Source organism: Canis lupus, chromosome 20 (genome assembly GCF_011100685.1).
Source record: "Canis lupus familiaris isolate Mischka breed German Shepherd chromosome 20, alternate assembly UU_Cfam_GSD_1.0, whole genome shotgun sequence".
Classification (NCBI taxonomy): Eukaryota; Metazoa; Chordata; class Mammalia; order Carnivora; family Canidae; genus Canis; species Canis lupus.
The window spans coordinates 11,121,680-11,137,136 of NC_049241.1; the positions used below are offsets into that span (position 1 = coordinate 11,121,680).

The 15,457-nt window shown below is 44.1% G+C and overlaps 1 protein-coding gene across 4 annotated transcripts in view; it reads right to left on the bottom strand.

Moving 5' to 3' along the window:
* GRM7 (glutamate metabotropic receptor 7) overlaps positions 1-13,020 on the bottom strand; it is an 834,441-nt gene extending 821,421 nt beyond the window's left edge. For all 4 annotated transcript variants that reach the window (XM_038565782.1, XM_038565780.1, XM_038565781.1 and 1 more), the window contains exon 1: positions 12,433-13,020. In XM_038565782.1, the coding sequence (XP_038421710.1) occupies positions 12,433-12,951 (519 nt within the window). In that variant the 5' untranslated portion in view covers positions 12,952-13,020. The remainder of the gene's footprint in view (positions 1-12,432) is intronic.
* Between the last annotated feature and the right edge of the window lie 2,437 nt (positions 13,021-15,457).

Sequence of the window (15,457 nt, forward strand, 5' to 3'; positions counted from 1 at the left end):
GAGAATCTTTTCTTCCCTAAGTGGCTGGCAGCAGATTTTCTTACCAGGATATAGTAAAATAATACTTAAGAGCTGTTGAGATCAGAGAGACAGAGGTTTAAATATCCTGGCTCAATCTCTTGCTGTGGGCCAAGATGCCTATTTTTTCGACACCTCAGTGTCTTTACCTGTAAATTGAGGATGATGATAATCAGGTCCCCCACCTCAATGTGCAAACATGATATAGTGCATATACAGGGCCAAGTTTGGTGCCTGGCACACAGGAAGTGCTCACTACAGTCAGTTAAGTGGCAATGATGGCATTAATGGTGGTGGTAGTGGTGGTATTGATTCCACCTTCCCTCCCATGGTGGGCTCTGAAGAGAAGCAGAGTTGAAGGACCTCTGTGATCATTAGGCTTTATAACAATCCTTAATAAATATGAGCTGATTATTCAAATGATTATATGCAATTTGAGAAAAGGAAAGACATTAGATTTGCTCAACCACTCAACAGTAATAATAGTGATAGTACTATCTTAACCACGGAAATTAGAATGCATTAAGTGATCACTATATGCCAAACAATGTGTTTACACGCCTTACTCGTTTATTACAACAACTCTATGCAGCAGGTCACATATTTATCAGCTGTAAACTCACAGGAGTTACAAAAACACCAAATTCTCATAGTTAGTACATAAGGGAAATGAGTTCAAATTCAGTCTGTTTAACTTATTATTATTGAAGTGTGAAATTAAACATTTTGCCTTTTGCATGTTTCCTCTTCTAGGCCTGAAAATTTCTCTCAGTCTCCTGGATGAAGAAAAGAGAAAATTCTTGGCCTCAGCATCCAGCTTTCCTTTTCAAAAACAGGAATTGTTTCAACGAGCAGCAATGAATGCTATCTCCAAGTCCAGCCACCTTGATGACTAAGGGTCAGATACCATTGGAAACAAATGCTCTGTCACAACCCTACACTTGTACGGAAACATGACAGGAATGGTGGGGATCAGGAGATAATGGAATAATGCATAGAAGAGATAGTACCTGGCCTGGTGGTGACGGTGATGATGATGGTGATAAATAGACTTTGCTGTGCTCTAGGCATTGTGTTAAGTGCTTGGCGTGGGTAACTTCATTTAATCTTGGAAACAGTCCTAAGAGGATAGAGTATTAACATCACCCATCAGTAGATGGGTATACTGAGGTGCAGGTAATCAGGTTAACTGACCAAGTATATACAGTTAGCAAGCGGAAAGCAGGAATGTGAACTATATCCAGTGCCTGCAATTTTAACCATTATGCTATACAGCCTCCTGAAGATATAAAAATTCCAATGATCTTTCCCATAACTCACTTCCAAACTGCAAACTTGAGTAAGACAGAGACAAAGAGCCAGCAAACCTGGAATGTGACAGCTGACAGTCATTTCAAAACAATGTATTTTGCTCATGAGATACAGTTCTTGTGAAGATCTTCTCAACCATTCAAAAAACAGGACACAAAGATTTGAGTGTACATCCCAATGTACAAGGAAGGTAAGACTGCATATTTGACATAGGGTTTAATTGTTCCAGAAAATGTGGTCTCAGTAGACATACACACTAGTAGATTTTCCCCCCTACCAAATCTACAAGCAATATGTTGTTTCCATGTTGCTTTTCATAATCCTACGCTTTAGTGTCTGCCATTCATCTTTTAACCTCTTACTCTCTCCATTTCTGTAGAGAAAGATGCTTAGTGTATGTTCTCTGATGTGAAAAGGGTGTGTTATGACAGGGAGCCATGGTGCCTCAATGTTTTGTTTTGTTTTTTTTTTTTTCATCTTAATTCTATTATGCCAACTCCACTGAACTTAATTATAGTGAATACAGAATTACACAATTACCCTCTGTTCTGTTCTTCAGATGCTATATTTTGATAAAATTTACTACATGCTGCTCTCCCCCTGAACACTAGAAACGGATGTGTGTTTATATAAAATTTGTTATAATTACAATTAAAATATAGCTTACATAATGACAGTGTTAAAATACAATTATAGATGTGTAGAGACAACATGGCCATGCATTTTTTAGTAAAAGGACATGCTTAGATCAGTCAAATGAATAAGGAACAGAATTTTGGTTAAGCTACAAAGGCTGTTAAAGGATTTGCCAAAAGCCTACAGGGACCTCGAAATCAGTAAGATAAAAATTTCCCCTCCATGTTTTCGATTGCAAAGTGAATGGAAGATGTGAAATACCTGGTGACATTGTTCAAAGTAGGTACCCAAAAGGACATTATAAGACAAGCCCATTATTTTTCCCTGAATACCTGGGCCATTGCTGAAACTCTCATGTATAATTGACCCTTGAACAACACAGGTGTGAATATCTGGGTCCACTTATACGTGGAGTTTGTCAGTAAACACAGCATAGTACTGTAAATGTCTTTTTTCTTTCTTATGATATTCACTATATTTCATTTTCTTTAGTTTACTTTATTGTAAGAGTATAGTATATAATCCATATGACATATAAAACACGTGTTAACCAAATGTCAACGTTATCAGTCTTCAGGTCAATGGTAGACTATTAGTTAAGTTTTGGGGAACTCAAAAGCTATATGTGGATTTACTATTGTGCAGGGGTCGGTGCCTTTAACCCCACATTGTTCAAGGGACAAATGTGTATCAGTGATGCAAATTCTCAACTGAGTTTTATATTATATATAAAATTGCACTGAACTAGGTACTTCAAAATTACTTTTAATTAAAGAAATACTCTATCACAGCTAACTTACACCTTACAAAATATAGTTACCACTACAGTATCAGGATGTTTGTAGTTATGGTGTCTTGACTTAACATAATTGTCACAAATACTGTTAAAATAATTGTGACATCATTTTGTTCAGTTTTACTGTGAAAACAAACTATAGGATTTACTTTCATTTCAGATAATTGTCTTTAGCTAGTAATTATTACATGTTTTTGGAATACACAACATTAATTGTATTATCTCATTGCACCTTAAAAGAACACTTGCATATAATTATTCTTAATATCTCCATTTTATAAAAATATATCACTACTCTAGACCTTTCTTCATAACTGCAGACTTATATTTCCAACTGTGCACTCAACATCTCTGCTTGGATGTCAAAAAAAATTCTCAAACCCTATACCTCCAAATCTGATATTTAATTCCCCAGATGTGCTCCACTCCAAACCTTTTCCATCTGGAATGATAGTAAGCCCATCTTTTCAGTTGCTCAGGCCCCGCATCTTGAATTCACCTTATCTCCTTTCTTCCTTTCACATCTCCCATTCAATTCACCTGGAAATACTGTCACAAGCTTCCAAATGTATCACTTCTTGAAGCATCTGCTGCACAAGCTATCAACAACCATCTCAGAGACACCTGTAATCACTCTCTGAGATCATTCCTGATTCCTCTCTTTCCCTCATCCTTAATACTACAGAGAAAATTAATTATTTTTAAAAAGATTTCATTTATTTATTCATGAGAGACACATAGAGAGAGCCAGAGACATAGGCAGAGGGAGAAGCAGGCTCCCCGTTGGGGAGCCTGATGCAGAACTCAATCCCAGGACCCTGGGATCAACCACTGAGCCACCCAGATGCCCCGAAAATTAATTCTTTTAAACCAAGAGACAGATCATGCCCAACCTCTGCTAGAATCCTAGCACACTGCCTACACTTAAGGTAAGACAAAACGCATGTGATGGCTTCCAAGGACTTATCTGTCAGCCCCAACCTATCTCTGACCTCAAGCCCTCCCACTGCCCCGACCCTTTCTCTTCCTGACTTACTCAGCCATAGTAGCATCCTTGATATTTCTCTAACCTGCCAGGCATATTTCTGCCTTAGAGTTCTGGCACTGGTTGTTCCCGCTTGCAGGGAGTGATCTCCCCCTAATCCATTCTGACAATTCCCTCACTTCAAGTCTCTGCTCAAATGCTACCTTATGAAATCCACCCCAACTACTGTAGTTAAAAATAGAACCACCTGTACACTCCTCAGCACTCCCAAACCAACACTTTGCCAAACCAACACTCTTCAGCATGCTTCCCATTCTTTTCCTTATCTCGTAGGGCTCCTCAACTTCTAACATACTCTAGGACTCATTAATACCATCCTTCTGTTTCCACACGAGAGTATAAGCTGAGAGAATAGTAAAGATAGGAGGAGGGGAAGAGGCTAGAGGAGGAAGGACAGAGTGGGGAGAGAAAGGGAGAGAGAAAGCTTTGCCTATTTTCATCACTGATATGTCCAACCACGTAGAATAATGCAGAAGAAGGATGTTTAATAAGTATTTCTGAGGAAACAAGTAGTCAAGTTCAAAAAGTTTAAGTTCCTCAATGTTCTACAGCTAGAGAAGGGTCACAGTGGACTTCAAACTTGGGGCTGGCTAACCTCAAAGCCCACTGCTCTGAGCCTGTCTGGTATCTTCATGTCACAAAGTCCATGGCATTCCTGATTCACCTTAATCAGTGCCATAGAAATTCTCATTTCACTGAATACTATCATTAAAGCATTCTCTCTCAATCTGTGTGACAGTTTCCATTTTTTAAAACAAGATTTTGTTTATTTATTTTAGAGAGCTCAAGCACGCTGAACTCAAGTGCCTGGGGGAGGAGCCGAGAGGGAGGGAAAAGGACCAGAGGACTCCAGTCTGAGCAGACTGTCTAACATGGGGCTGGATCCTACCACCCAGGGGTGCCAGGACCCTGAGATCATGACCCCAGCTGAAATCGAGTCCGATGCTCAACCTACTGAGCCACCCAGGTGCTCCTAATATTATCCATTTAAACAAAAACAGAAAGAGTGAAGTTCAGCACAGATTATTATGGTAATTTTACAGTAAATTTAGCAATAGTGACGTTAAGAATAGTGTTACTTAATAATAACATAATGCTAATAAAATAAGATCTTTTAAATGTATCGAACACTCACCACTTGCTAAACTCAGTGCTAAAATATTTCCATGCATATTTTGTGCAATCTTTATAATTACTTTATCAGACAAGTACACTTGTATCATTCCCATTTCAAACATAACAAAATCGATGAGAGGTGTAGTACCTGTTTGATCAAGGTGAGACTGGTAATAAGTGGCAAGTATGAATTTAAATTCAGACCTAACTCGAGAATCTTATTCTTAACCCCTACATGAAAATTCTGATGATTCCTTTGATAAAAGTATGTTTTCTCCAAGAAAACATCCCACATTTTGTCTGCCTGTGCTAATACATTCAGAACACAGTCAAGTTTAAAACATGACAAAAATGTTTAAGTAGTACTTTAACAAATGGAAATATTTTCATCTAAACAATAATGCAGAAAAGCAGGCTGAGCCTTTGAAGTGGCTTCGTTTCTATCTTCCAACTGGAACAAGAGAAAGAATTGGCAGCCGCAGAATGGAGAGAGCACAACACCCAGAGATGGAGAGTTCTGTAAATGACCAATTATAAAACTATTTAGCTGCAGCACTTTTATAGCAAGAGGCAAAATAATCCATTAAACTGAAAATTCTCCTACCCCTCACTCCACGGCCCACACAAACATTAATGTTGCTTTATTAGGATGTATTTCCCGTGCTCTATCAACTTGACTTTCAGCAATTGTATTAATATAGTCCTCTCACTTTGCACATATATTTGAATGATGGATTTCCCCACTTGAGGTTTGTAGAAAATGTGGAGTGAATGAAATAAAGTTCAGGAAGAAGAGCCATCATAATCCATAATGATGGATACTGAATCAAGACAAGAAGAAGCATATTTTCTTATTTATTTGAGAGAAAAGCCTACTATGTATTTATTGCCTACATTTGGGGCTACCTGTTGAATAACAGAAAACAAGTATCTTTTACTTGGAGGTGAGGATTTGTGTGCTCAAGTTTCAACACACCTACAGAATTAATCTCATTGCAGAACCAAAATAAAATATTATTTCTTTCTGGAAATAGATGTGGCTAAGGAATCAGCAACTCTGACGTCCTCAAACCACTACAATTTCAAGGGCAGGCAAATCTGTAATTATTTTAAGTATTTCTGCATTTGTGCAATAACTGAGCATGCATGCATAGTGGTTAACAACACAGGGTACTCTCAGGCAAATCTCTGCATGAATCTAGACTTTACCACTTACCAGCTATGTGACTTGGGGCTATGAGAATCACTTTCTTCAGTTATACGTGGGGATGATAACATGCCCTTTACAGAACTACTTTAAGAAGTAAATAAGATGAAATATTTATAGTGCTTGGCATAATGGCTCATAGCAAAGATCACGTTATTACTGTGGTCACTACTGTTATTGAAAAGAAATGAGGACTTCTGTTCTCACAAAACGAGATATGTATCCTATATTATTGTAACTTCATATTATTTTATTTTTGACCTTATAATCTAATAACTTGATCCAGCAAACATGTAGCAGTAAGGATAATTGAAAGGAGGTTACTTGTCAAACATGGAAATGCCATTATAGTAAGGGCTGGCGCAATGTTTTTCTCAGATATTTACCCATAGAAAGATTTGGGTTTGCTTTTATTAAGTGCATAAAACACATATATTTACTGTGCTGAATGACAAAAGGTCCATGAATTAATTAGAGTGACTATAGGTTGCATAACTGTCCTCTAAACAGTAATCACATATGCAATTTAGTTGCTGGGAAAATGTGTTTCCGACTGTTCTTTTTTGCCTACTTGAAGTATAAGGAGATAAGTAGTTAGGCTTGATGCTTACTGTAGAGTGACCTGGGAGCTTAATGTACTTTGAACTCCATTATGCCAGCAAAATGCTTCTCTGCCCTGGAGACATCAACAAAAGATTTGCTTTAATGAAGGGAACCAAGTATGGTTCTAAAGCTTCCAAATAGGAGGCCTCTATGCTGCACTCTACGTCAGAAGTGTTCACCTTATCTCTCAACCGCATCAGGTTGTGATAATGAATGCTTAAAGTTAATACAGCAAATGTTGGGAAGAGTGGAGAAGAATGCAGAGTTCTGAATATCCCAGACCTAGGCTAGAAGGATTATATTTAAAGTAAAGGAAGTATCATGTTTAATTTTTTACTTAATGAATACCAATCAGCAAATCTTACATTAACAGAAGAAATCACTTGATCTGCTAGGAGGCTTTTAATTGCACGTGGCTTGAAACAAAACTCAAAATAGTAGAAGAAATTTTTATTAATTACTTTATATTAAGAACAAGTACTGGAAATTCAGGGACACAGCTATATTCAGATATAGCTGGATTTGAGACTTATCATCAGGGCTCTGGCTTTGTCTCCATCACTCAACCTTGCTTGTCTCTGTATGAGTTTATTCTACAGAAAGTCTTAGGTTGGATGGCCACTGGGAGTCCCAGAGTCATATCACCCCAGCTTTGAAATTCCAGAGAGAAGAGTCAATTTTCCCATTTTCCTCTGACAAAAAGTCCTGGGGAAGATTCTGATAGGTCTAATCAAAGTCAAAAGTGTACACCTGAAGTCATCACCTGCTTTGCTTGAGTTCAGTCAGGAATTTCATCCCTGGGGCCAGGGAGGAGGCAAAAGTCATTATCTGGCAGTTTTCCAAGGGAAGGTCTGGTGTTTTTGCAAGATGAAATGGGACAGAACACTGGATAATGAAAGTTAAGGTCTGCTACTATAAACACCACAGTTCTAGCTCCCTGCCTGGTGTCTTATGACCATGTAGTAAGCTAACCCAGGAGGTCATTTTTCTCCATACCAGCCTTGATATACATGACTAAGGAACACACTGGCAAAACAACAAGGGGAAAAAATCTGAATATGGGAAATCAGCTACACTGGTATTAACTAAGATACCTGTGTGAAAACATTCTTTAAAAGTACCTCAAACTCACTCAAAGTTCAAAGTGGCAGCTGGAAATGGATTTTGGACAACAGCGGGTTTTCTCCAAGCAAATTATGACCCAAAAAGGTTAAAGACTTAGAAACTACATTTGTTTTTAAAGAAAAAAAAATCAGGTGAGGTAATTGAGACATGGAAAAATTAAGTGACTTATGCAGGGTAACAGAGCTAACTAATGGCAGGATTGAGATTGGCGTGTACTTTGTGTCATTCAGCTATGGGCTTTTAAGCCCATGACACAACCCATATATGCAGGAAATGGTGCATTTATGATTCAATATCCTCTCAATGCTTATGGAATTGAAGCAAAGGCATCCATTATTATATTTGAAGAGAAAAATCCCTAAAGACATCTTTATATCATGGGCAAGTATCATAAAATATACATGTAGAGGTATCTTCAAATATAGTATGTGCCTGTCTCTATTCCTTCCCTCTCTGCTCTTTTCAAAAATGCCCCTTTAAAAATTGCCCACTCACCATCTGTTAGGTAAATTTCCTGAAACACAGTAAATGTGGAGGCAGAGATTGTTATAGAGCCTATTCCAAATGGCACTGACACCTGTATTTATGAAATTTTGAAAAGAGTAGGTTAGAGTGGTTTTTTTAAAAAAAGGCCCCACTATAGTAATACCACACCATTCTAGGTGCCCAGTTCTATCCAATTACATAAGATAAAAGGAGAGAAGAGAAGGAGCAAAAGAAAGATAGAAAAAAAACTAGGCCCATATATCTAAAATGCCCCCAAAGTTGGAGATTATATTCAAGCTTCAATGAACAGAAGGACAACATTTAGAAATTTACAAATGTATTTCACTGATGGTACAAGGTCCACAGGTGTAGATTTGCAATATGCCCCAACAAGAGTCAAGTTGGCTACTTTTCCCATCTAGTTGCTTTTGAAGAAACAAAGCAACTGAAACAGACACCATTCAATTCCAAGTCCATAGCTTACACCATGTCACTGGCCATGAAATATTGTTCATTCAGAGTCAGGATGTAGCAAGAGTAATTTATACGCTCAGAGTGTTTGCTCTCAAGTCAGTAACAGAGAAGCCCTGAATAAAAACATGACCATTACTTTCCACTCTAATATATCTTACTTATAGCTCATAAAACCGTGGTCAGGGGAGATTTATCCTTTGGACACCACATTATATAAGCTCTCCACTTTAAGCCATCCCCACTCTGTGATTATTTTTTAAATACGTTACTCATAGTCAAAATTAATTTACATTTAATCTTTCTTAGCATTAGGAGAGTATTATTTTGTACAGGCTCAGAAACAAATCTCCAGAAATTCTCCCTGATGCTTCTTTGAGGCTAAAAATGCATTGCAGGGTGGTTGCAGTGACTTAATTCTAGTTGGCAGAGCCCTGGCCACACACTAATTTCATTAGCCTCAAATTCCTAGATTTGAAAGACCCAATGGACATCATTCCTATCCTCTGACATGTCACTTACTAATCAATTCAGTGTGATACAGAAGAAGGGGGGGTGGGTGGAGAGGACTTGCTCAGTTCATAGCTTTGGTCTTCTACGCCAGCAGGCAAATGAAAATTCAAAGTCATAGGCACTATTTACATCTGAGGAGTCATTCTTGCCCAGATCCTAATTCTCAGGAAAGAACTTCATTTCAGTTTGTGCTGGCTACAACAGCATAAGCTACATTTATCACTGTTTCTTTACTCTTTGCTGTCCCACCCCATCAAAGTGTGGAGCACTCCCCCATTTAAGTCACCAAGTATTCCTTCACCCAGCCTAGAAGCTTATCTCACAATAAATTTTTATCTCAAATGATAGCTTTGGCATGGTCCCCGCAGCAACCTACAGGGCCTGGGAAAAGAAAACTCAATTCTCTGGAGAGCTCAGAATTCAATCATTTAGAGAAGCTTCTTTTATATAGGACAATCTTAATTGAGCTGAACCCTGCAATCCCAGAGAAGAGTCACCTACCGTTCTTTCCCGCTTTCTCTCTAAATTGATTGTGCCTTTGAACAATGGGTCTGTGTACCACTATTCTCTCTATTCATTTTGCAGGCTTATAGAGGCTTGGAAACTGGGGATTAGACTGGCATGCCAGGAGCTCCTATCATCACGTGCAAAAAAAAAAAAAAAGGTTGAGGCTATTGGAATCTCTATCTGTCTATCTATCTATCTATCTATCTATCTATCTGGGCAATGGTTGAGCAGGATGCCCACACCAACAGTTTTACCCAGCTCACAGCACAAGCTACAAGTTGGTGCATTCCTCCTGCCACCAGCCTCTTCTCCATAAATGCAGGTGAGAACTGGGGGCTCTTTTTCCCTCAGCTGTTCAATCCAACATGAATAGCTGCAATTTGCAAATTAGAGGAAAATGACAGTGTTTTCTCTGAATGGTTTTGGTCCCAACCCACACTGCTAACACTGGCATTCGCTTCCTTTCCTTCCCAGCCCAGGGAACGGGGGAACTAAGCATAAGGCAAGCCATTTCCCGTTCTTCTCACAAGAGCCTCAGGTTCACACACCAGAGGAAGAATCAGCTCCCCCTGGAATCTTTTCCAGCAAACTCAGTCCTTCAGCCGAGCTTGCGATCCCTCCCCTCCTGACTTTAGCATTTCACTCTTTTTTCCAACAGGCCCATCTGCAGCACTGCCTGTGTGCTGAGTGAAGGAGAAACCCACACCAAAATAATTTAAAAATGTGAAACACCAAATGTGCCTTCAACCCCCAGGGCTCAGGGCTCACAGGGCTGTGAGTCACCCCAGTGGTTCTCAGGTCATCTCTGCTCCCACTTTCTCCTGCAGCACTGCCCTCTGAAGTTGCCTCGCTTTAAGCACAGACAAGAAGGAAACGCTTCTGGGTTTTGCTTACATTAATCCAGCCTCTTCCCAAAGCATCATCTCGGAATTAAGGGTGCCCCCAAAGCATTTGCGGGTTTGCAAATATCTAGCGAGTCCCAGGATGGCACACTTAAGAAGGGTTAGGGGTGCTCAGATCAGAGGGGCCATACCAGGCTGCAGCCTTGAGCAGACACCTCTCTTGGTGCACACACAAACTTCACACTCCTGGGGGCTGAGGTGGTGACAGCCCGAATCTCGCAAGGAATCCCCTGCAGAAACCCAACACCCTTAGGGAAAGCAACCAGAAGGGAGCCAGTTCTTTAGATGTGGGGAGCATCAGGGCACCAGGGTTAGCTAGCCCATCTGAAGAAGGGATTAATCGAGTTTGGGCACGATCAGGAAAGGGGAGAGCTGTGCATTAGGAAAAGACCATCTCAAGCCACAGATGAACAAAAAACTTGAGGGTGCGAGGGGGGGGGGGGGAGACAGGGAGAAAAGAAGCAGAAATTGAAAGAGAGGGAGAGAAAAAGAGAAAAACAAGGAAGAACGAGAAAGACGGGAGAAATAAGGACAAGGGAACCCACGATCACACAGACCCTGTGACTCGATTTCTTAAAATCCCAAATCCGCCCCTTTGTACCCAATGCAGCAGAGGAGCCCCGGGGCTCGGAAGGCAGGAGCAGGCGGAGAGCGAGCACTGCAGTAGAACCCACCGCTCAGCCGCCCCGGATCCGCCTTCCTCCCATTTTCGCCGTTGCCCTCTGGCGCCCGGAGCCGGGGGGCCGCCGGCATTGCTCCGCGCACCCCAGAGCCTCCCTCCGGGCGCCTTCTCGCCAGGCTCCGGGAATCGTCCGCGGAGCGGCGTTTGGGGGCTGGGGGGCTGCGTTCGGGAGGTCGTGGGAAAGGATGGGCGGGGGCTGGAGGCAGCGAAAGCGATTTTGTTTCGCAGTTAGCATGAGCTCATCTCTGGGCTCTGAAGTGGCAGGAGTAGAAAGCTGATCGCCCAGCTCCTGCCGGCGGCCGGACTGCAAATGCAATTTAGACGGTGCAAACAAGTGCCCAGAGCAAATCCCCCGGGGGTCACGGCTGCGGTGGCACCTCCCCGCTTGGGGAGCGTCCCCGTGCCTTTCGCCCCGCGCCCTCGCGGAGACGGGCTACACAGGTCGGGGGATCCAACCCGAGGGAGATGGGCAATTAGCATCCACACACGAAGGCGAAGACCTAGCCCTCGGTTTAAGCTGTGCCTCCCTAAGCTCTTCTCGAAATTTTCCAAGGGAGCTGCGGCTTGCGGGGCGGCTTGGGGCTGGGAAGCTGGGGAGTTGAGAAATGCCCAGTTTCGAGGCGTCTTCTCATCTTTCATATTCCATGAGCCCAGCCGGCTCTCACAGGAGCCTGGCACTTTTACAAGCCTGGTTTTTTGGACCATATTTCACTCTAATGCAAACCCATTTAAATCATCGCCTTGTTTTTCGCAGATTGCTTCTTGTAAATGGGGCCATAAATCCAGGATGCCAAGCCGGATGGAGTGGAGCGCGGACAGGGGAGAGACGGAAGGGAAATGAACCAAGCGGGGAAGGCACCTCCTCGGGTGGGGTGGGAGGGATTCGCCGGATCTCCAGGGTGGAAATGCGCGAAGGCTGACCTGACCCCGCACCCCTGGAGTCCCAGCCAGCTTTTAGGATCAAGTGCTCGGGGAGCTAAGGCGCGCTCTGCCCCGGGGGGAGCGCCTCCCTACCTGAAAGAGCCTCAGGATGTTGGCTACCATGATGGAGACCGAACTCCCCGAAGCCCCAATCACTCCAACTACTTTCTCCGGCTTGACGAAAACCGGAGGCTCGCCGTTGGTGCAGCGCACGTCGGAGGTGTCCTTCTGGATGAGCGCCTGGACGAAAGTGAGCGACTGTTCGAGCGCGTAAGTGTCCCTGGAACAAGTGTCCAGGATCCGCGCGCCCAGCGTCACGTTGGGCAGCAGGTTGGGATCGCTGTTGATCTGGTCCAGGGCGTAGAGCATCGCTTCCAGCCTGTGGATCCCGTTCTCCCTCTTGATGTCGCCGCAGGGCACTCCGCTAGGACCCTTGGCGTGCACCGGGAACAGCCCCCCGAGGGTGACGTCCCCCTCGATCCGGATGGAGTGCGGGGCGTACATCTCCTGGCCGCGCGCCGCCGCCGCCAGCGCGCACAGGAGCACCTCCAGCACGCAGCAGGGGAACTTCATCAAAGTCAGGACGCGGAGCAGCTTCCCCAGCTGGACCATGCTGCTCCCGCGGCGGCGGCGGCGCTGGAGGGGACGGTGGCGGGCTCGCCGGGGTCCGGGCCCCTCGGGGTGAGGTCCTCCCGGGAAGCCCCGAGGCTCCTGCAGGCGCGGAGGGTGGGGGCCCCCGGGGAGGGGCGGCGGGAGAGGACCGGGGGTCCCGCGGCGCCTGCCGGATCGGGGCTCCGTGCGCTCCCGGGTTCGCCGGCCGGCGCGCCGCGCTCGCGCTCCCCGGCTTGCCGCTCGCGCTCTCCAACAGCCCAGCACTGGGGAGAGGGCAAGGATTGCTATCGCTTTAAATGGTCGCTCGGCTCCCTCTCCTCCTCCTCCCACTCCCTCCCCCCTCCCTCGCGAGCTCCCCGACTCTCCCCACCCTTCCCAGCGCCCGCCCTCCCCACTGGTTTGCATCATCACGCAGGGAGGGGTTGCGTGCTGAGGTGGGGGGATGGGTGGGCGGCTAAGCCGGGAGTGCCTCCGACTGGGAGTTTCGCGGTCCCCGGGGAATCTAGGGATTGCAGGTCGCAGGCCAGGCGTGAGCTGCTTCTCCGCTCCCACGCTGGCAGCCTCCGGCGCGCGCCTGCACCCACGCGCACCCGCCGGGCACGGGCGGCGGCCAGGTCGGGAGGGCGCGATGCCGCCTCCTGCTCTCACCCTCCCGTCGCGAGCCCCGGCTGGCCGAGCCCGAGGGCGCGAGGGAGGCGCGGTGAGGCGGGGATGCCGGGGGACCCGCTGCCTACTCCTCGTAGATCTGTGCCAGGCTTCCGTAAGAAAAACACGCATATACACGGGAACCTGATTCATGACTTAAAGAGCCTTTACCCGGAGACTTGTCCGGGGCGAGGCACTGAACCGGCTCCTAGGAAAACACGCCGAGAAACGCTAGGAACGTAAGCGCACCCTGGGTCCTCACCGGGTCCTGGGGCCAGGGCGGATGGCTCGGGCTGACCGCGGTCTCTAGCAAGTCTGTGGCTGAAAGCTCGGACTCCTCTCTCTCCCTCCGTTCGTCGCCAGAGATGTAACACCCGAGAACTCTGCAGAGCACACTTTTTGCTCTGGCGCTGACAGGTGCAAGGCTCCCTCCTACCCATTTCCAGCGATGCTTCTGGGCTGGTGACAGGTTTCCGCGGGCAGGAAGCAGCAGAAAAGAGGTGACAGTAGGAGGAAGAAAGAGAGGCAGGTAGAAGACTCCCCAGTGATCCAGATGCCTTTCTATCTTTTTTTTTTTTTTTTTTTTTTTTCTGGCTGGAGATTTGGTAGCTAAATCAGGATGCAGTGCGGTTAGGAAGCTGATTTTCAAAGGTGTCCCCTCCTGCAGGCTGAGACCAAACTTGAGCTATTAAAGCAACAGGTGGCCCTGGTTCTTATATAAAAGAAGGATAATGTCTCTGTCCTTGGTACCAGGGTGGTTTCAGGCTGGTTAACTCTTGCTGAGGTTTTCTGTTGGAGGGCAGCAAAACTATATTATACAGATTTGAGAGTGACGAAAACCAGAAACAAGGCTTTTTGTTGTTGTTGTTGTTGTTGATGTACTAAAGAAAAATGTCCTTGGACAAAAAGCAAGCAAACAAACAAACAAAAAAAACCACACACACACACATACACACACACAAAACAAAGTCAGAAGATAGTGGTTTGTCTCTGCCATCAACTACCTGTTTGCTCTTGTCATTTCTGTTTTCCTATCTGGATTTTAGTTTCCCTCTGTAAAATGATGAGATTGAACTGGGTGCTCTCCATGGCATCTGTTAACTCTCAAATCCTCTTAAAACAAGCCATGTCCCTTTGGCCATGGATCTCTCTTTTAGGCCAATATCCTCTATTTCTTTATGTGTAAGAGACCTTTTTTTTTTTTTTTAACTCCAAAGTACATTACAAACATATTCTAGTACACAGGACTTTTTCTTTTTCTTTTCTTTTTTTTTTTTCTTGTCCATCATCTATTCCTCTTCCTTCTAGGGATAGTACAGTCCATCAAATTCTTTTTAGATAAGCTCCTCCTCCATGTTTCATTACCTATGATTTGAGAATGGAACCCACTTCTTATAAGTTAGTGCTGATGACTGGCTACAATGATGAGTTAAAGGATGGGAATAGAGCCCAGCCAGAGCCATCCAGGACCAATCCCTGGACTTTTGTTGTGGTATGCAGGACAGTGACACAAGGTTACCACTATCCAACAGACGATATGTGAATGAGTTAGAACCAAAAAACAAAAAAACAAAAAGACAAAAAAAAAAAAAACAAAAAAAAAAAAAACACTACCTCTTCCTCAAAATACTTCATGTGTATCTTTTAGAAAATATACTATTCTTATTATCTAAGAACACATTGCACAGTCTGTTTCAAGAGAACAGTGCTATAATTAATGTACTAATACTGCCTCCATGTACAATGTGAGTATCAATCAATCTAGATGGGACTATGCTACAATCTTACACTGTTATGGCCCCCACTCTTTCCTGGCATTCTGGAGCTGTAAGGATATAAGTGTGTAGCTGTGCCAGGAGCT